At 39.1% G+C, this 22963-nt stretch overlaps 1 protein-coding gene across 14 annotated transcripts in view; it reads right to left on the bottom strand.

The window, feature by feature from the left end:
• The window catches only part of CADPS2 (calcium dependent secretion activator 2), a 519662-nt gene that overhangs the window by 178795 nt on the left and 317904 nt on the right, over positions 1–22963 (bottom strand). For all 14 annotated transcript variants that reach the window (XM_073238523.1, XM_073238521.1, XM_073238513.1 and 11 more), the window contains one exon: positions 13393–13459. In XM_073238523.1, the coding sequence (XP_073094624.1) occupies positions 13393–13459 (67 nt within the window). The remainder of the gene's footprint in view (positions 1–13392; positions 13460–22963) is intronic.

The following is a 22963-nucleotide window of genomic DNA, read 5'->3' as shown; positions in this document are numbered from 1 at the left end:
ACAGCCAGAGGTTTTTCTAAGTGTAATGGGAAGTCACAGAAGGATTTAAGTAGCAACCTGGAGAAATCTGAGTTATGATTCAAATAGATTATTTTGGCAATGCAAAAAATAGGCTGTAAGGAGAATGATAGAAATTGGAAACAGAACAGCTAGGATGTAATCATAGAAGCCAATGTGAAGATGATAGTTGTTTCAACTAGTACAGTATCAGAGAGAATTATTGTAGGATACTGTTCTGGTTGTAGTTCAAAGAGTATTATCTGATTGACATCGGGTAATGAAAAAAGAGGGATCAGAGATGACACCCACATGTTTAAGCATTCTCAATGTAAGTCAATTTTGTGTTCTGTATAGAGGTTTGAGAGCAAACCCAAACTGAAGGATAAATGATATGTATTAATTTAACAGATATTTATTAAGTCCTTCACTAGTGGCAGGTGTACTATGTACAAACACATATGCCTATGAATACATAGACACACATAAAAGGTATACATATTTTTAAATGGTCTCTTGTAAAACAATTTTCAGAAAAACTGAAATTTAATTCAAACTTCATAATATTGTACAATTCTCATTTATAGGTCTTCTGCTTTTTCATATAAAATAAGAGGAATTAGTCATTTTCCTGGATTCCAAATGTGAGAATAACAAAAATTTTAAGGGAACATAGGGTGTATCTAAAAAAATATATATATATATATTTTGCATTGGGATTATCACTTGATCCATAGGATTCTTTTTACCAAATCTAGCCCAATTCTCACTCCACTTACTTTTATGATTTTAGCTCTTGAGATATATAGGTAAATAATCACTTTAATGTATTTTAGAACTACTTTGAACAGTAAATGCATTTGTTTGTTAATGTCCAAGGATAAACCATATAAATTAATATAGTCATTATTTTTGTTGTTGTTATGGCAAACAATTATCACAAAGCAGAAGTCATCTTAAAAAATGAAACCTTTATGATTTCACTTATTTGTGGAAACTAAAAACAAAATAAAATGAACAAATAGCAGTAGACACTGAGTAGACTCAGAGACACTGAGGAGTGACTGGTGGTCTCCGTGGAGGAAGGGCTGGGGTAGGTGGGTGGGGAGAGTGAGGGGGATAAAGGGGCACAAAAATCTCAAACGTAGTATAAGTTGGTCATGGGTATGGAAGTGCAGCATGGAGACGTTAGTTAATGGTTCTGCAACATCTTTCTATATTGACGGATAGTAACTGCACTAGTTGGGCTGAGGATTTAATAAAATGGTAACTGATCAGAGCCACTGTATGGTATACTTGAAACCAATATAAGATTGTGTATCAACTATACTTCAATAGAAAATTTTTCTTAAATGAAACCTAAATTAAGAAGAAAATTATTTTCCTCTGATATTTTGTTCTAAATAAGCCCCACAACCAAAATAATTTTCAATTTCTTTTTTTATTGGAGATGTGCATTTTGAAAGATAAAATAACACGTGTAACCTGACACATAATGACTATTTTTAACTTAAAAGTGACTCAGATGGAAAAAAAAGCCAAAGTTTTGGTGAATACTCAAGTACTCATGAGTCATCTAAAGCTTTACAATCTTACTTCATAATATAGGTATCCATGCCGTGAGCCCCAGCAATTTCATTTCTATAGAAAATACTTCCACATACAAACAACGACATAATAATTGTATATATATTCATTCTAGCATTGTTTATTGATTTAAAAAGCACACTTAAATATCCAAAATAGGGGAATTGTTATATAAATTGTGTTAATCTATATTATGGAATCCAATCATTCATTTAAAAGAATAAAGTGGGTATTTATATATTAACATGGCAACTTGTCTCATGTATTTCTAAAGGGGAACAATACAATTTACGGTATAGAATTACTTCATTAAATATGGATGTGTCTGTGTGTAAACACACACCTACACACCCTATGCTGATAAAGTTTAGAAGGCCTAACTACTAGCCATGGTTACTTGGCTACCTTTTTTTGGAACGAGAATGGACTAAGGGGCAATCTTAGTAGAGACGTTGACTGGAGCCTTTCATTTTCTGCCCTAAGTATGTTCTGTAATTCATCTTACATTATCCCGCTGATTTTATCCTACACTGAGCATGTCCTGGGTTCATAAATCTTAAATCAGCTTAAAACATAAAGCTAGAAAGTCACTGTCCCATGCCTTTCTTGAAGCTGACAGCAGTATACTTGTTCACTTCACAGTATTATAAGCAAGTGATGTCCTAAGACTAAACCTAGACCATAAACTTAGTGGCAGTAGTGGCATCTCAAATATGTGACAGCAGCCTGCTGCAGTGGCTTTCCATATGCGCTGGATATTTCACATGCCAAGTGGCTGAAGCAGCCATCTCTGTAAGTTCAAATCAGATTTCAGTGGCATCTCACTAACAGCGCATTTTGTATGTTTGCAGCATGTATGGATCACTCAGTGGCATGGCTGACTGTTTACATCCTTTGCCAAGTCAGCTGATATGTAATTAACATTATGTCTTGATAGCCTGCTGTTGTTTGCAGCAACTTCAAGTCATGATTCTGACACATCGACAACAAGCAGTGAACGCTCTGATACAGGGCCAAAACAACATAGATGTCTACTTCAGTTTCCAGTGATGTCATGCAGTAAGTGGCCTTTATGAGCACAGGACTCTACACTATCACTCACTGGTCATCGCTCTAAAGTAGTAACACTGTTTTGGACCTCATGAAATTCTTGACTCACAGTGATTATTCATATATTTGTTTATCTTTATTAGATCAACTGTAGTTGTGTGCATTGATTTAATCATAATATTATGACGCAGGAGTTAAGAGCTTAGTCTCTAGGATCTAATGGAACTAAATTTGATTGCCCGACTCTGCCACATGGTGACGACGTATAAATCTGATATATTATATAAACTCTTTGTACATCAGGTTTACCTGTACAATGGGGATAATACCTATCCTCAAACGTACCTTATTCTGAGAGGTAAATATGGTGTTAAAAGTAGTTTACATAAATGCCTGCCACAATTGCTTAATAAATATTAGACTAATATAGCAATAATTACATTAATACAGTACTTCAGGAATTTCTGTATTTACCACAGACTATGCAATACCTGGGGCTATAAAGGTATTTGAATAGGTGCTAGCAGAATATGGTATTAAGAAATAATTTAGTTTGGTTAAATCATAAATACAACAGAGAATATTTAAGCTATTTAAGGTTTTATTTTGATGAAGAATATATAGTGTTAGAAGTACTTTAAACAAATGATGCCCTTCAAATTTAATATTAAAACACTGAATAAACACAAGAAAAATAAGAAACATACAAGTTTAATTTTCATGAGATTTAAAAATATTGTTCAAAATAGTTTCTTTAATTTGACTTTTACCAAAATTTACCTTTATTTCAAATATACCTCTTCAAATAAAAAAAAAAAAACCAACTACGAAAGTCTATTTAATTCTGTAACTATACTGGCTTCCGAATCTAAATGGGAACCAAAACTTGAGAGCTAAACAAGCATGGCACATTAGTAAATATTTTCCCATTTTCTACTCTGATTTAAATGTTTACATGAGTCTTTGAAAAGTCTCTTCACCTCAGCAGCTCCTCGAGAGTTCAGTTTGAACAATGACTTTGCAGCTGACCAAACTGGACTCTCAATCAATTTTTATGAGTGCAGATTCTTGGACTGATGGCTAGATCTCCAGCTATATCACTCATGATACACACTCCCAAGTGGTGATGAGATTCCCATTATCAGCAGAGCACCATTCTGCCGCTGGCGGAGGCAGTCACAGCAGGGGTGTACTGTCCTCCCCCCTTCACCTTTCAGTGATCATGCAGCCTGCAGGTATGGACCGACCAGCTGCGTGCTGACAGAAGGAGGGCTGTCTTCAAAAATACTAATAAAAACTGCCTGGTTCTTCCCAATGGGTCATTCTTGTTGAATCTCCATACATATCCATTTTGATTTTTGAAGTGTGTGCATTCAATTTGTCTTCCCATTACATTTGGAATTAAAAGGAAGATTCGATTGTATTTAAAACGCCAACAACTTGCCAGAGTGCTGTCATGTCTGACCACGGGATTCTGCATGTGAATGCATGTGTGTACATACACTTGTGTAAAGGTATAATGCTTAAATACGACTTTAAATTTTCAGACGGTACCTCAGGTAGAATAAATCCAAATTGGTTATAGTTCGGTGGTGTTTCTTTTAAATTTCAGTGATGGACCATATAGGTCTACCTAATTTGGTTTAAATGGGGTCTTGCTTTTTAAAAGGTTAAACATATTTTTGTTACTGGGAGAACATCCTAGCTCCCCAAAGACATGGTTAATGTTCTCCAAATGCATACCAAACAATGACGTCAAAGTATTCAAATTCCTTCTTTCATTTCTAATCTGTCTTACGGGAAGATCAAAGTATATGTGTTTGTCCTATAACTTTTGGTTCTTGTGATCATATGCTAGACAATAAGGTAAGAAGGAAAGAAGTACCTCAAACCCCTAGACAAAAATCATGAAGCGATCATTTCATCTCTCAGAACTGACCAAATAAAGCCTAATTTTCATACGATCAATTAGTATACTAGAAAATCTTTTAGCCAACTGTCACTTAACTAGATTTCCAGACTGAAGAACACCCTGCGACTCATTCTCTAAAACATATTAAATATGACGCAGCAGCTGCACTCCCTGGTATTTACCCAGAGGATGTGGAAACTTATGTCCGCACAAAAGCCTGCACAGGGATGTTTCTAGCTGCTTTATTCAGAACTGCCAAAACTTGGATGCAATCAAGATGGCCTTCAGTAGGTGAATGGAAAAATAAATTGTGGTTCCTCCAGACAATAGAATAATATACAGTGCTAGAAAGAAATGCCATGAAAAGCCAAGCCATGAAAACACATGGAGGAACCTTAAATGCAAAGAACTCAGCCTGAAAAGGCTACATACGGTATGATTCCAACTATATAACTTCTTGTAAAAGCCAAAATTATGGAGACAATAGAAATATCTGTGGTTGCCAGGGGACAGGGAAGCAAGGAACAGGCAGAGTTCACAGGATTTTTAAGGCTGTGAAAATGCTCTGTATGGTAGTTCAATGATAGCTGTGTGTCATTATACATTTGTACAAATATGTTACATACAACACCAAGAATGAATGGTAAGGTAACCTACAGACATTGGCTGATTATGACATGTCGATGTCAGTTCACTGTTGGCATGTATGTACCAGGGGAAGCTGGTAATAGGGGAAGCTATGCATGTGTGGGAGTAGGGCATATATGTGAAATCTGTGTACCTTTCTCTCAGTTTTATTGTGAACTGAAACTGTGTTAAAAAAAATCCTTAAAAAAGTAAGAGAAAAAAGAACCATAATGACAGATATGTAAAACTCTTACACTTATTAAGAATTGGCTGGCTTTTTTATGCCAACAACAGCTATTAAAATTACGAAATTAAGTAAGATCCTATATAAATGCAGGAAATATGATTCTGAAAAAGTTGCTGTTTCTATGAAACATTAGTTGAATGTTTTAGAGAGATTTGATAAAATCAAGCGACTAACATAAATTTGCCAAATTAGATGTGACCAAGAAATCTATGCAGGGGAATAAACCACACAGCTCAGTAAATGCATTTAAGTTATCGTGCCAATGTAAAGAAATTATGCCTAGAAACCAAAGACTATGCCTTACAGGTGTGGTTTCTGGAGGACATACCCCTCAGAACTCCATGGAGCCCTTACTCATAGCTAATACTTGGGCTTTATCTAAGTATCTTCAATAAATGGTGTTGAGCAACTGGACAGATACATGGAGAAGAATGAAACTTGGCCGCTTTCTTACACCACATACAAAAATAAACTCAAAATGAACTAAAGACTTAAATGTAAGACCTGAACCATAAAACTCCTAGAAGAAAGTATAGGCAGTCAGCTCTGACACAGGTCTTAGCCATATTTTTTGTAAATACTGCTCAGGCAATGAAAACAAAAGCAAGAATGAATAAATGGGACTAAATCAAACTAAACAACCTCTGCACAGCAAAGAGAACCCCATCAACAAAATGAAAAGACAACGTATGGATGGGAGAAGATTGCAAACAATATACCCTATAAGGGGTTAACATCTAAAATACATAAAGAACTTAAGACAACTCAACACCAAAACCCCCACAAATAATCCAATTTATAATAGGCACAGGACCTGAATAGGCATTTTTCCAAAGACATACAGATGGCCAAAAGACACAGAAAAGATGCTCGACATCATTAATACATCAGGGAAATGCAAATCAAAATCACTGTGGATAAAATTGCAGTATTTCCAGAATCTCTTGCCTGGTTTTAGTGCATCTCTATATCAACAGGTGTTTCCAAGGAATGGAGAAAATTAGCCCATCTTCATATCAGTGGATAATTACACGGGCAAGTGAGGGCTTATCTGGACCAGAGAGGTTGGGGGGAGGATTTGATTGCTTCTGCCGCAGCAGGAGAGAGGGAGAGACATGAGACAACTGCCTGTAATCAATAAATGGGTTTTAAACTTTATTCCTCCCTTTTGACTTGATTTCAGTTTCAAAATTATTTTGCCCCATGATTATCTCTTCCTGGAGTTACATGTGGAGGTAGTTGGCAGGACCTCTGAACCCAAACTCTGCCTACATGGGTGCGACCCTTGGGCGGGTTGCCCAGAGAGATGGTGGGGAGATGCCTGGAACCTCCTGTGTAGTTAGTGGGGAGGCCCCAATGGCTGCGGTGGCAGAGGGTATAGCTTCACCCAGGAGCCCCATATCTGTAGGGCTTCCAATTTGGGAGCCGCTAGTGGGGAATTGGTCTAGGATAAACCACCTCCTAGAGGGGTGGGGCCTTCCCCAGAACTGGGGAAAGGTGGAGACACCGGAAGCTGCAGAATTAGCCCTCCGTGAGACAGAAGGCTACTGAGAGGCCCTAAGCGGCTATGTAGCAGCTGGCATTACAGGGTCTCTTTTCCTTGAGATAGTGGAAAATGGAGAGAAAGAGTGGTCTATAGCGGAGAAAGAGGGAGTTAGTGAGAGGGGTATCAAGGAGAGAGGGGACCATCGGCAGGAGACAGACACTTCAGCATTGCTTGGAGGAGCTGGGCGATGACCTATGGGATGCCCTTAAGGAAGACAGTCAGTTATTGAGAAAATGGGTCCCACTCCTGGAAGATTCCTTAGCAGTGGCGAGGTGGGGGGCGGCAGTAGAAGCCGGGTTGCAGGAGGCCATGGGGGAGGGGGAGGAAAGAGCGGTGCCTTCAGCCCCAGAGATGGTGGAGGAGTGGAGGGGTGAGGGCAGGGGAAATAAGGAGGCGGGGTCATGGGCTATCTGCTGCTGAGGCCACTCCTGGAGGCACCAGCCTCTCCTGTATTAAAGGCCTGTCTGGCTATAATTAATAAAAGTGAAGCAACAGCAGGCTCCTCAGGGGGAGGAGTCACTGCCTCCCTCTTTTGTGGAGCACTTTATGCTCCACCCTTACCCAGGATGAGCTGGTGGACATGAGCGACCAGTATAGGCAGAAGCCATCAGAATCTCTGCCTACGTGGCTCTTGCATCTCTGGGATATGGGGGTGGAAAACATTGTTACGTCAGGTTCTGAAATGGACAGACTGGCTTCCCTGATGACTCACTTTCCCTCTGGCAGTGGTTGCAAAGTGCCCATCATGCCTCAGGGAATCAGACACTCCTGGATTACTGACAGCTGCCATCAGCGCAGTTTGGCCTAATCAGGGTGATTTACCTACTAGCTGGAAAATGTATGTAGAGCTCCAACAGGTATTTCAGGAATTGGGCATGAAAAATATCATCTATAATATGGACCCCCAGGGCCCTGATGAGGAGGTGTTCACCATAGGAATGAGAAATCTCGTGTTGCATACAGCTCCCACATGGCTCTTTGGGCCCCTAGTGACTGACTCTTGCCCCCCACATAGGGCAACGCATAAGGGAGGCTACTCGTACTTTAGCAGATCTGGGGGAGGTTGAAACAATAAGGGCACGGAGGGAAGTACAGGCCATGACTGAAAGGAGAGGTGCAAAAGGCCCCATGAAGGTCTAGAGGACCCAGATGTGGGTTGATTTGATAAAGGCTGGGGTAGTGAAGAAAAACTTGATGGGTAGCCCAATAGACTCTCGATAGAACTGTGGCACCAATTAAAGCCAGAGCAGTTCCAGCCACTGAGGTCCAAGACACGGAAACTGGAGTAAAAGCCTTATGCCTGGACTGTGTCCCTGTAAAACTTCCGGGGGGGACAGTACTCAGGATTCACCTGGACCCTCACCCCCACAGGAGGATGACTGGACATAATGGTTTGACTGGGGAGGGTGTGGGTCAAGGTCTCCACCTTGGGGTATATGGTGGGGACCGGATGCCACATGTAGAATTAGCAATTCATTGGTCCCCTGTGAATGTACAATGTGTCCTGGCACTGGTGAACACAGGAGTTGAATGTTCTCTGATTTATGGCAATCCTGAGTGTTTTCCTGGGACCCCTGCTGTGATAGATGGCTATGGGATAAGGCAATTGGAGTGAAGAAAGCCCAAATCCCATTGGGAATAGGGTGTTTACCCCCAAAGGAGTATACTGTGTACATTTATCCCATCCCTGAATACATTTTGGGGGTAGATATCCTGCAGGGCCTGTGGTTACAGACCACTGCAGGTGAGTTCAGACTGAGGGTACCTGTGGTAAAGGCAGTTCTGAGGGAACATGCTAAGGACTCACCTGTAGCTCTGCCTTGACCTCAGCAGGTGACAAATACGAAGCAGTATAAATTGCCTGGGAGACACAAGGAAATTGGAGAAACACTACAGGAGTTGGAGAAGGTGGGCATCATAAAGCCCACTCATAGTCCTTTTAATTCACCAGTGTGGCCAGTGAAAAAGCCGTACAGCGCCTGGCATATGAACGTGGACTACAGGTAATTGAATAAAGTCACATCCCCTTTGCATGCTGCTGTCCCCTCTATAGTATTCATTATGGACACACTCAATCATGAACTGGGGATGTATCATTATGTTGTGGACCTCACTAAAGCTTTCTTCTCTATTGACATAGCACAGGAAAGTCAGGAACAGTCTGACTTCATGTTGGAAGGCTGGTAGTGAAGATTCAGTGTTCTTCCACAAGGATACCTCCACAATCCCACCATTTGTCACAGACTTGTAGCCCAGGACTTGGCCACATGGAAGAAACCGCAAATAGTGGGGTTTCTTACTACATTGATGATATTATGCTTACATCTGATTCTCTTTCGGATTTAGAAGGGGCTGTTCCTAGACTGTTGCAACTTCTACAGGAGAAAGGATGGGCTGTAAACAGCACCAGGGTTCAGGGACCTGGTTTGTCTGTAAAATTTCTTGGAGGTTGTCTGGTCAGGTGAAACTAAAGTTATTCCTGAAGCAGTCAGATGAGGTCCAGGCTTTCCCTATCCCTACCACTGTGGCAGTATTACTAGAGTTTTTGGGTCTTTTGAGCTACTGGAGAGAGTTTATCCTGCAGTTACCACAAATTCTGAAGCCCTTATACTGGTTGGTACAAAAGGGTATCAGGTGGGCCTGGGATGAAACATGTGTAGCTGCTTTTACTGCTGTTAAGCAAGCAGTCAAGGCTGTACAGGCCTTGAGTGTAACAGACTCATCAAGGCCCTGTGAGCTAGATGTTCATGTAACCGAAGATGGTTATGGATGGGGTCTTTGGTAGCAGCTTGAATGGACAAGGCAACCAACTGGATTCTAGTCACAACTATGGAAAGGAGCAGAGTGTGGTATACCTTGATAGAGAAGCAACTGGTTGCTGTGTACCACATTTTGCTGGTTATGGAGCCCATCACTGTAGCAGCTCTGACCAAGGTAATAACCTCCTATCCTATCACAGGGTGGGTGTGAAACTAGACCCAAAGGCCACAGAGTGGTGTGGCATAGATGCCTACACTGGCCAAATGGGGGCACATATCTACAGCAGTGCAGTGCCCTCTCTACTAGCCCCTTAAGTGGAGAACTCCAATGCTTATTGGGGCCAGTGACCTATACCAGTGGAAAGCAGAAAGAACTTGCTTTTGAGCCATTGGTAGCTGAGAGTCCTTATCAGGAGTGAAAAGCCTCTATACCTGAAGATGCTTGGTGTACAGACAGCTCTAGTTGTGGGCAGCCCCCGAAGTGGAGGGTTGTGGCTTTCCATCCTAAGACTAAGACAGTATGAATGGAGGATGGAGAGGGAAAGAGCAGTCAGTGGGCTGAGTTGCCGGCAGTACGGCTTGTGATCACTCAGGAGTCTTCCTCTATAGCTGTCTGTACTGACACCTGGGCCATCTATTGGGGCTTGACCCTGTGGCTACTGACATGGCATCATGCCAGTTGGATGGTTGATCACCGGCCCCTTTGGAGGCAAGAGTTGTGGCAAGACCTATGGGCCTCTGGTCAGACTAAGACTGTTACCATATATCATGTGACTGGCTATTTGCCTTTGGTATTCCCAGGGAATGAAGAAGCAGACACACTGGCCCACGTGTTGGCTAAAAGGAAAGCCTGCCTCTGATGCAGCCCAATGGTTATATCAGCATTTGTTGCATGTGGGGCATAAGACAATGTGGGCTGTAATCTGTCAGTGAGGCTTGCTGTTGACCTTTGGACAAGTCAGCAGAGCCCAGAAGGAGTGCCTTGTGTGCTCTAAGACAGACTGACACGGAGTCCTGCAGCAACATGGGAGAATAGTAAAGGGGCCAATACTCCATGTCAGGAGGCAGACAGACTATATTGGGCCTCTGCCCATATCAGAAGGATATGGGTATGCCATGACTTGTGTGGACACATCTACTGGACTGTTGGTTGCTTTTCCTGCATGTGGTACTGATCAGCAAACCACCAAGAGGGGTCTAGAGCATCTCTTTGCAGTCTGTGGCCAGATGCAGGTGATTAAGAGTCATCAAGGCACTTTACTGGACATGTGTCAGAAGAACAGGTACAGCAATTAGTAATAAAGTGGAAGTTTCATGTACCGTATAACCCTACTGGGGCAGGCATGATAGAGAGGTACAACGGTTTGTTGAAATCCTGCCTGAAGTCGGAAGCCGATAGTCTACAGGGCTGGGTAGTTTGCTTATGGACAGTGCTATGGTGTTTGAATGAGAAGCCTCAAAAAGGACCCTTGATCCCTGTGGACATGCTAACACACATTGCTGCCTCTCCTATACAACTGTATGTGCAAACCAAAGAGCAGTTACTGAAGCCAGGATATGGCCAGCAGAGCAACATCCTGCTGCCAACCCCTAATCCATTAAACCCTGGAGACACAGTTGAGTGGACGTGGCCCTGGACATTTCGACGCATGGACCAGTGATGGCTGGCCCTTCTGGCACCTTGGGGAAAAGGCCTGGAAGCTGGTCTCATGTGTATTTCTGGAGTAACAGCTGAGCGGCCCCCAAAGATCATGGTACTGTACCCAAAATGGGAGATAAGAGCATCTAATAGGAAAGTTTTGTTTTATCTTTATGGCCAGTGCATATACCTCCCATAGTCCTATATATTGACCCATCTGTAACTCCCACAGGAAGCAGGTGAAATCTTGTATACTAGACCAGGACAAGGTCCCATCTATCACAGGACCACTCTCTTGCATATACCCTACCTGATGGACAAGACCTGCCTATGCTGGTGTCATTAAAACACGTATGTTATCACCTTAAAAGTTATTTTCTTCTATAGTCCCTGTGGCCTGGATGCACCCTTTGCTGCAGCTACCATGTGATGATTGCTACTGCATGCCTGTGGAATGGGTGAGCTATGGACTTAATCTGCATAGGACTTTGAACGTAGCTGAATCCTCCATCTTGAGGATTATCATGATTTTATTGCTGTTGCTATTGTATGTCATTATTCTAGTTTCAATGCTCCAGTTTTCTCACCCAGGGACCATTGTGGACAATGGGAAACAAATAGATTGTAAGGTGAGATTTCTGGAGGGGTTGCCTGTGGGTAAAACTGCAATATTTCCAGAATCTCTCACCTTGCTTTATTTAGTGCATCTCCATACCAACAGGTATTTCCCAGGGGTGGAGAGAGGTAGTCTATCTCCATATCAGTGGGAATTTACATGGGTGAGTGAGCAAGGGCTTATATGGACTGGAGAGGTTGCAGGAAGGATGCGCTGCTTCTGCCACAGTAGGAGAGAGAGAACTGAAGGAAGACTGCTTGTAAGCAATAAATGGGTTTTAAACTTTATTTCTCCCTTTGACTGATTTTGGTTTCAAAGGCATTTTGCCCTAGGATTTCCCTTCCCTGGAGTTACAACCACAAGAGAATATATCATCTCACTCTTGTCAGAATGGCTAGTATCAAAAAGAAGTAACAGGTATTGGTGAGGATGTGGAGAAAGGGAACCTTTATGCCCTGTTGGTTGCAGATGTGAATTGGCGCAGCCACTATACAAGGCAGTTGGAGGTCTGCCAAAAAAATTAAAAACAGAAATACCATACAACCCAGCAATCCCATATCTGGATATTTAACCAACAACATGAAAAACGAATTCAAGAACACATATGCACTCTTGTGTTCATTGCAGCATTATTTACAATAGCCAAGATACGGAAGCAACCAAAGTGTCCATCAATAGATGAATGGATAATATATGGGGTGTGTGTGTCATATAATGGAATATTAGTGAGTCATAAAAAGAGAGTGAAATCTTGTCATTTACAACAACATGGATGGACCAAAAGAGTATTATGCTAAGCAAAGTGAGTCAGAGAAAGACAAATACCATTATTACTTCACTTATATGTGGATCCTAAAAAAAAAAAACAACAAATGAACAGACAAAACAAAACAGAAACAGACTCATGGATACAGAGAACTGATGGTTGCCAGAGGGGAATGGGGGAGGTGGGTGACATAGGTGATGGGGATTAGGGGGTACAAACTTCTAGTTACAAAATAAGTAGGTTAAGGTAATGTAAAGTCCAGAGCAGGGAAGACAGTCAATTTTGTAATAAGGTGTACGACACACTATTTATATACAACACTTATGTACATTATAAAATGCTCACCACCATAAGCATAGTTACCATCTGTCACCACACAAAGCTGTGACAATATTATTGTCTATATTCCCTACGCTGTACTTTCTATCCTTGGGTCTTACTTATTTGGTTCCTGGAAGATTGTACCTCTTGATCCCCTTCACCTGTTTCCTCCTTCCTCTCACTCCCTCCTCCTCTCTGTATTTATGAATCTTAATTTTGCAGTTTCAATTTCTAACGGTGAATATTAAAACATATAACCCACATACACAAAAACCTGAGAACTGCTGTCTCACGGTGATTATGTAAAAGGAAAAAGTTCACTAACCTGCACAAGAACAAAGTAACGTTTCTTCCATCTTTTCCAAACCTTCTGTCCAAGGGCGTACAGGTATCTGGTGAAAGACAAGCAAAAAAATACTTCTGTAGATAATGTGGCTCTGTGTAACTCCATTTCTTCCATAGGTATTTATACTTGCCACCAGCCCGCTAAAGGCAAAGTTTAGTGTATTTGGAATCAGAGAGGACACGCAGCTTCTATGCTACAAAATGACTGAGCTTATTCTAGGTTCTTGAAAGGGAATTGATTTATGTGGCTTATCAATTTGTCAGTTCTTACCACAAATTGAGTGAAGTTGGAGGCAGAAAGGATAATCAAAGAACCAGTAGGAATTTTATTTGTATACACACTTCTTAGGAGAGACCAAGCTACACATTGAGGATGCAGTGCTAACCGCTTCAGCTCTCAGATGACCAGGGCTGAGGGATGCGGCCTGAGGAGCAGGTGGCTGTAGAGTCAAGTTCCCAGGGTGAAGGGCCCCTGTCCAGCTGGGTGACCCCGAGACGCACCTGCCACGATCTGACTCCATTTGCTTAACCATCAAATGAAAGCATTGAATGTGCTGACTTCTAAGATCTCTGCCAGCCCCAGAATATGAATTCAGCTGCCTTCAGGAAGCATTTTGCTGCAAAACTTTCCAACTATAAAACCCAGATAATAATGAAGATGACACTGTGCAATTTAACAGAGTTTCAACCAGGATTTTTAACTATTAGTAACCTGAATTGCAATGATTAAAGTAGTCAATCATTTGAGAATAGAACTTTTGTTCTTACTGAATATGTAAATGGAAGGTTAAGGAGGAAGGAGGAAAAGGAAGAAATTAAAAATTAATCACGTGTGAGTATGTCATGAAGAGGATTTTAAAATTATATCACAAAACTACACACACACACACCTCCTACAAAAGTGGAAAACATTGTTAGAAGTTTAAAATTTGACAAACAGAGGCCTAATTTAAAAAGCCCTAGAGCTAGCTAATGATAGTTTATGGAGGGGCTTAAAAAAGTCTCTAGATGTTCTCTCAGTTTTTGCAACTAAATTCCTACATTGAATTTCTAGCTTCTGTCTTATTAAAATAATTTTCTTTTGCAAAGCAAATATACTTTCTGCCCCTTTTTAAGTAAGACGGGATGTTAGCTAAGGTGTGTTGCAGTAAATGGACAATCTTACTCACTACTAGCAGTGTAATGTAAGACTGCCTTCCTGTAGGATAACACAGAAATAGGTGCAAATAGCTCTACCTTTGTATCTTGAAATTAGGGAAATAATTAGAGATGCATCTAGAGATGTATGCTACATGGATACACAGAACAGAGTTATTTATATTATTGAAAATGTAACTACTTAAATGTCCAATGCTAGGTGAATTGTTTGACAAATGCTGTCATGTAAACAGAAAGAAATACTATGCTTTTACTGATATTTTTATAAAATCTTATTGTATCACTTTATATAATGTTATGTGAAAAGAGCAGGCTCAAAACTACATACTTGTGATTTGGAATTTGTAAAAAAAAGTGTAATAAATATGCCAAAATACTACTGATACTTTCTTTGGTGGGATTATGAAAGATTGAAATTTACTTGTTTACTCACTGTGGTGAGTAAAAGCTTTTATAGATAATATTAATGGTTACAGACACTACACGTAAGTCAACTACTGGACCGTGGATCAATACCAATAAAATTTTAAATCTCTAATAACATTGATAAACAAAGACAATATAGTTAATTTTTCAAAATGCCCATTCTCCCACTCCCGTCAAGTTATTCTGTCATAAACACTGAAGGAGGAAGGTGTGCAGTCACAATGGTAATGACGACGACAAAAGCAGGCTGAACTTCAGCTGCTGTTCAAATGTACAGGCCATTCCTAGCTCAGTATACCTATTTCATAAAATTGAATTTTCTAAAACTTAACAAACACATCAGAGAATTCAGTGGATAAGAATCATGTGGACTCTTTAGCTTGTGCTTTTTGTGGGTCTCCAAATTTATCTTCCATGCGTGTTTAAATTTCCTTTTATTTGTATTTAAAACAAATTTTTAATACCCCTCTCATGCATTTGTCCCACCTGCCACCCCCCTCCCCCCCCACCCCATCGCTGGGAACCATCAATCTGTTCTCTGGATCTATAAGCCTGCTTTCTTGGATTTGAAATTTTCCAGAATAAAAACAAACAAGCGTGGGGTTAGTACGGGTCAAAGTAAAAATGAGGCTCTTGCATTGGAAAGCATCATTCTTGCTGCCCAAATCAATTATGTGTTTACTTTTAGATACTTCACCTAGCTGAGGTATTTGGTGAACTTCTGTTCGGCTTTCACAATATCCTTGATAATGTGTTGTCTACATTTGTGGGTGTAATGCAAAACATTTCTGACTGACAGACAGACGCCTACTGCTACGGTTCTCTCCTATTCATGATCTCCTCCCCAGCTCCCCTTCGAACCTTTGCCCCACCTCTGCTCTCACTTCTAATTTCTCTTCTGTGGTGCTGGTGATAGGTGGTCAGCTGCTCTGTCTTTCCTACGTAATTTCCTTCTCCTGAAAGGCACACACCCCATTCTTACAGGGTTAACAGCAATAACCTCAGGAGTTAGACACTGTGGACATGACAGATGCCCTCTGTAAAAGTGCACTAGCCGAGATGCATGCCAAATAGCTGCCTAGGAGCCACAGAGGGCATTAGGAATAACCTTTTCCTGTGACCACAGCCTGCTTTTCAGCCCCTCAAAGTGTCTCACTTAGCATGCTGCCGGGCAACTGGGTCATATGGAACTGGAAGTGAACAGTGATATGCAAACAATCACCACTACAAGCAAGTCAAGCGTGAGTCTTGCTGAAAGTGAAGGTCCTGCAAAAGGAGTAAACTGTCAGCTGCCTCATCGTTCAAAATGATGGGCAACAAATACGGAATGAAAATGCATGGATTCTCTCAGCACAGAAAATAGAGGGGTGGGTGGATGCAGACATGTGTATATTGGAAGATGTTGTAAGATACTCGAATCAAAGACAATTCAAGACTGGAACCAAGGTAAGCATTTGAATGTTGGGCCTTGAGGTATTTGGGGCTACTACTGCACTTTAAGAAAGCATTCAACTGAACATATACAGAAGATCTCACAACTGATCAAACATACCTAGAGCTTTATACTCTGCCTAAGAAAATAATTATACCCAAAAGATAAATTGCATAAAGGAAATGTTATAAATGCTATACAGGAAAAATACAATAGTTTCTGTCCTTTAGTTTCCATATTAGTCAGGTAAAAAATTTTATGTAAAAAAAGTGGACATGAATAATGTCGCAATATCCTTGATATTTGTCTACATTTGTGGGTGTATCGGTAATACACTGGCAAAGGTAACTATAATGAATAAGAGCACATTAAACTTCAACAAATGATAATACCCAGAATGGGTGAATTTTACTTCATGTAAACTACACCTATAAACCTTACTTTACAAAAATGGAAAACATGCTCAGTGTAGAAATTGTGCAAAGGCAGAAAGACGTAAAGAAGAATATAAAATTCATCTTTAATTTCATCAGCCATATAATAACTGCCGGTTTAACATTTTCGTGCATCTTTCTGGGTGTTTCTCCCATGCATATACTATAAGCTCATATCACTACTTTTTTTTTTTGACTTTATAATAATTTTTCCATATCATTCTTTTTTGGCATCGCTTTTAAGGGCAACCTAATCATTCCTTACCATTTGATTTTTAGATAGTTTTTGAGTTTTTGCTTTTAAACAATATTGATGAATGTGTCTTCTGTGCCAAGAATTTGCCTTTATACCAGTGAAAGGGCAGCTAGATAGTGATCCTTGACACCTGTTCCAGAACTCATCCTTGTGTGGGCAGATGTTTTCATTTTTCCCAGGTAAATGTCTGGGAGTGGAATTACTGATCATACAAAGTGCGTATTTAACTTTAGAAGAAACTGCCCAAGTGTTTTCCAAAGTGGCTGTACAATTTTGCATTACCAGTAGCAATGTATGAGAATACATCTTACTTTTTAATCAGAAAAATTTACTAGTATTAAGGTTTTGGGGGATGTGGTCACTATAGCTCCGTAAATAGTATTTCTGGTATGACTAAGTTGAATACTTATAGGCCAAAGATAAGGATTTTTGTCACTTTATCTTGAGCACAGTGGAGAACTCCCATAAGCTTTAACGGTTAAACAGGTTTTCCAGTTTTCAAGGTTATTCTCAAGTTCTGGAATTTGAAACAGTCTAAAGTCTTGTAAGTGTGTAGTCTTGTCAACTTTGGCAGGGCTGATGTGTGAAGAAAGTATGGAAAAAGGAGCCAAAATTATTTGAATATTTGGTTATAACCAGATAATCCATTTATTTGAAACATCTATAAAAATCAAAATTCACTCTTTCCTAAACCCATCTATTTCCCATTATTTCCTAACTCAGCCTAGCATTGCTGTTGATCACAGTTCTAGTCGTTCATTGTTGTTTGTTTTAATGTTGAGTGTCAGATCATAAATGATTTCTCTCATGCAGAAAATCCAGTAAGTTTTTTCATTTAGAAAAATATACTAAAATTATGTTTAACATATTATGTTTTACTCAGCAACAGATTCAGTTTATTACTTATATAACAATGTTCAAATAGTCTTTAATTAGTGAAAAATGAATCAGACTATATAACAAATTTTCAAAAAATTGTCTACAGTAGGTTGACATCACTTCAGATAATCATACAACATAATTTGATGATTTATGTTTTAAACCCTTTCTTTAATGATTTAAAAGTCTACAGTGTCTCTGGCTTATTATTATGAATATCAGTTGTAACTGCATAATTCTATGAAAGGAGAAGTTACAGCTGATTGGGCTAAATCCAACTATTAGATGTACAGTGGTAATAGAATCCACCCTTGAAAGCGATTTAATTATCATCTATTCCTGTTTCATAAAAATAGCTTAGAATTTCTGAAAATCTGTTAGTATTTTCTTATAATCGGAATTCTGGACAAAGTATCCTTTTAGTGCTTTAGGAAATCCGATTCTACCCAATGAAGGCATAGGGAACATCATCCAGGAGGTGCACTTGTCCTGCTGGAGACAGGGCACCTTGGCGAGCACGCTACAGGGCTGCTGGTGGGTCTGCGCTGCGGATGCACTTTCCTCGAACATTTTGTGACCAGCTGAGTCATTACTAGCTTCCTCTCCAATGTATGATTAAATCAAACTAAAAAGAACTTTTTTATAAGGATATGTAAATCAGACCTGCCAAATACCAGTCAGCTTGGGAACACACATTAAACTGGCTTTTATGTGACAATTTGTAATGTTACCCAATAAAATAAAAATGCATCACACAACCTGAGTGTGACATTTCCTAATGGGTACTGTAAATATTTTTAACCTTATTTTAAAGAGGAAATCTCTTTAAAGTTTTTTTTTTTATTTGGTAAGGCTTTCAACATGATACTCATTTTCATTAACCTATAGAATTTGGTTTTAAAATATGTTTTCTCATCCTTGCTAGATTCGGTTAAGAAATAGATGGAAAATGAAGGAACATACAGCAGTGGTTTTCACAGTCACCACATTCCCCAGTACTCTGCTCTGGGAAAAAAAAAAAAATCCTAATCAAAGCTGGATTTGATCTAAGAATCATTATTTGAAAGGGAACAAAAGAAATTTTATTGACTATGACACATTTCAAAAGCACGTATTTCCAATACTAGTTTTTTCTAAATATAGTACTGTTTCCACTGAGATGTTTCCAATCCACCATACTACTCACGTAACTGGAGTATTCTGGGTTACTTAAAAGTAACTGCTCAGATACTTTTAAAAAGTGTTTGCTTTCCTCAATACATCCAACTTAAGTAAGGTATTAAGAAAGCTGTTCCCTTTGAACAAAGAATTGCCTGCTTAACTTTAAAATCTTCTCTTCTTACATGGGATTAGGTAACAAAGAAATTAGCAGCACTGACACAAAGCTTGGATTTAACACCTAAGAGTAAAGCCTTGAAGCATTTGATTTTACAAATCAGTATAAACACAGCAATAATCTCAAAGTATTAATCCCTCTTCTAGGGCTGTTTCTAGCGGAGAGCACTATTTGCCAACTGGAACAAATATCATAGTTGCTTCTCAAAGTTTTCATCTGTGGACAAGAGCAGAGCCTTTATGAAATCCATTAGAACGTTCTGTGACAAAAAGAATAAAAACTTTTCTTTGGATATATGTTGCTTGTTAACAAGATATAATATTCTATTACCAATAAAATGGCCTCAGTAATAGATTGAGTAAAATGAAGTTTGATAAAAATAAATTTTAAGAAAACAAAATCTGTAAAAACTACTATACTTATTTTTGACTTTTCAAATATTTATATTTCACATATTCAGATTGCAATGCTTGTAAAATAATTTTAAATGCTTGTTTTTACACAGTCCGATGGATATGTTCTTTTAAATAGATTCAAATATAACCTGTGATTTGTCTTCCTGTAAGACAAAACCTCCCCAAATCAGCTTTACTAATTAAGCCACTTTTATGTAAACGCTATATATTCTTTGCTAATATATATATAATCACAAAAGTTAATGAAATTTCAAGAACTCATTTTCTGATTAGTTTTAAAAATTGAGATATAACTGATCTTCATAATACAGTATGTCTGAACTAGAACACATTCTAGCACAGTAATAAAGGAACACTTAATATTCTCCAACTATGCCCTATTTGAAATAGAAAATGGTAACATGAAATAAAGAACTCATTTATCCAAACACTTTAAGATTCATAAAATCTTTCTAACATGAAGACTGTTCAAAGGATACTTTGCCACACAGAAATTCGCCAAACATAATACAAAATATTGCAGTTAAGTTTCAATTAGAGTGGTAGCATACAGTTCTTAACAGGAGAATATGACAGTTTATTTGCATGGAGTCCATGCTGTGGGAGTTCATGGTTTTACTTCATGATAAAAAATCACCAGTAATGAATATTTGAAAAACATAATTGTATACAGAATAGGGGAATTATTCAGGGATTGGAAAAAAAAAGGCTCATTACTTTTGGCGGATCACTAAGAGCCTAGCTTTTTATTCAAAGAAATGGAACAATCAATCTACATGTTGAATGATAATGGCTTCCCTTCTACAACGCTTCATTTTTCAAGGAAAAATACAGAAAGAAAAAAAATCAATATAGAGAGTAGTTTAGTCCTGGAAAGGGCTTTCTTAAAGAGAAACCTCAGTCAAGGTTGAAAGAGCAATTAATGCAGGCTCAAAAATCTGGGCCATTCTGATAGAGTTCGGTTAACATGTGGCAGAAGTAATCATCCACTTGTGAAAATGATTTTCGGTTCATTCTCAAACACCTTTCAGACACTCATGATCCCATTTAACTGACAACAATACCGGCTATCTGTGGGCATCATTGCATTTGATGTGAAAACCAATAGGGACCAAACGCCCTCAGGCACTTTCAGTCAGGCCCCCATGTTTGCTGCTGCCTGCATAAAGGGAATCTTTCTTTCACTATATTCTCCCTTTTATTTAACCCCATAAGATTAAGCTTTTTATTATTATTATTATTATTATTATTTTGTTTTCTGTTGAGGATGAGAAAAAGAAACTGACTCAGACAACGGTGTGGACTGGGCATTAAGAAACCTGAAAGTAAACAGTCTCCAGTTGGCTTTTACACTTCCAGAATTCTTACAGGAGTACAAGAGGTGGGCAGGCAAGGAAAGGATCACCAAACAAAACTGCGCAACGTTTTGAGGGAAACTGTGACTGAAGAAAAATCTGAAACGCCTACTGTTTAACATCAAGTAAGAAGATGTGGGTTATCTATAAACAGAGACTTACAAACACAAAGTTGAGTGAAATGTAGAGTTCTCCGCTCCTTTTCTGTATCACACTTTGGAGAATCAGTAACCTAAACACTGTCACCCTTCCTCCTTTTCCTGAGAAGTCCCATCTCCTGCTAATTTAATCTCAGTAAAATCTGAGTTGCATCTCAGTTTATATCAGCATTATCAGATTAAATATAACAGTCAAAGGTATAAAAACGATCTTTTAAAAATCAGTTTGCCATTGCACAATCTAGAATCTGGAGGGAGAGAGACAAACTGCCAAGCTGATAACAAGAGCAACAGGTCACCATCCTTAAAATAAATGGCAATACCCTGTCACCTAGAAACAAAACTGAGCTGGGGAAATTACGTAAATAGTTCTATGAGAAGTTTTAATAGCTAAACACAAGACAATCTAATCAAATTGTACAGTGAAATCTTTTATTAAGAAGGCAGTTTTTCCCATAATAATTACGTAGGGTAACTGATGGTCAGGGTTCTCATATCTTAATTAGCAGGAACAGAGTCTTAATACATATTTTTAATATTTCATAATGTCATCAAAGCTGATACTTATAAAGTTATATAAATATGTTAGGGTATTGTTCTAATATATTTGGCCACAGAGGGTATATTTTGTAGGCATGGCTTCATGTTTTCCCTCAGTTTAAATGGCCTTCAACACAGAGTAATACTTTTTGGCACATGCAGAAGTTTCACTGCTTTGTTCAAAGTTAAATTAGTGAGTCTTCCAAGTTGATTATGAAACATCTCAGAAGAGGGTAAGAGGGAAAAATGTTCAAAGAACATACTAGAGTCCAGTGAGGCCTACCCCTACAGTGAACATTATACACAGTCAAGCCTGTGCCTCAGCCCCTAGGGGTAGGATAGAGGGTGAGGATCTGAATTTCTGGGGGTCACATTATGACACATTCCAAACAGAAGGACACTCCAGACCACTTGTCAAAAAAGCTTTTGGGCATCTAAAGACCAAAGGGAAATAATTCACTGAGGTAACCCTAGATATTTTTATGACATAATTCATTAAGTTTTTCTCTCCCTGAAAATGCAAATGGCTTGGTAATAAAAAAACGAAAGTTTTAACAAAGGCTTTTATGTTGTGTGTATCAAGCTGTATCTTGACTACCGGGACTACCCTTGGGGGGCACAATATTCCTGAAGCAAAGCAAAATGATTGAGTCCTTTTAATATTATATTAAAAGTAATCCTGAGTTAACACAGTAGTTTAGGTCTCAGTTTCCTCTTCTGAACATGGAGCTATCTGGCCTACCTTTTTAATATTTAGGATACACTCAAGTGAAATATATACATAAAATGCCCATTTTGTCAATGGTAGACACTCTAAAAAGAAAATCATGAGGAGGATTAATTTGGGATTCAGTGTTTTCCACTGTGTGTGTCTGCTGACATCTGGATACAAGGAAGTGCTATGCAGAAAAAGAGTAGTTTGGTGGGCAAATGAACATGAGTCAATCGAAGCTAAATGTTCTGTCTGCGATGACTCTTGAGAGCCTGCAGGAGGCCTGAACAGTGAGACCCTGAGGAGCAGGAAAAGGTGGCAGAGGGTCTCCAAAATGACAGAATCTTGTTCACAGACTATTTTGAGGAAGTGATGACCTCCAGCATACACTCTGGGAAATTAGCTGGACTAGATTACTGCTGATGAGTCTTTAAGCAAGAAAATTATGT

Source organism: Manis javanica, chromosome 6, assembly GCF_040802235.1.
Source record: "Manis javanica isolate MJ-LG chromosome 6, MJ_LKY, whole genome shotgun sequence".
Classification (NCBI taxonomy): Eukaryota; Metazoa; Chordata; class Mammalia; order Pholidota; family Manidae; genus Manis; species Manis javanica.
This window is presented reverse-complemented; position numbering and strand designations above follow the sequence as displayed.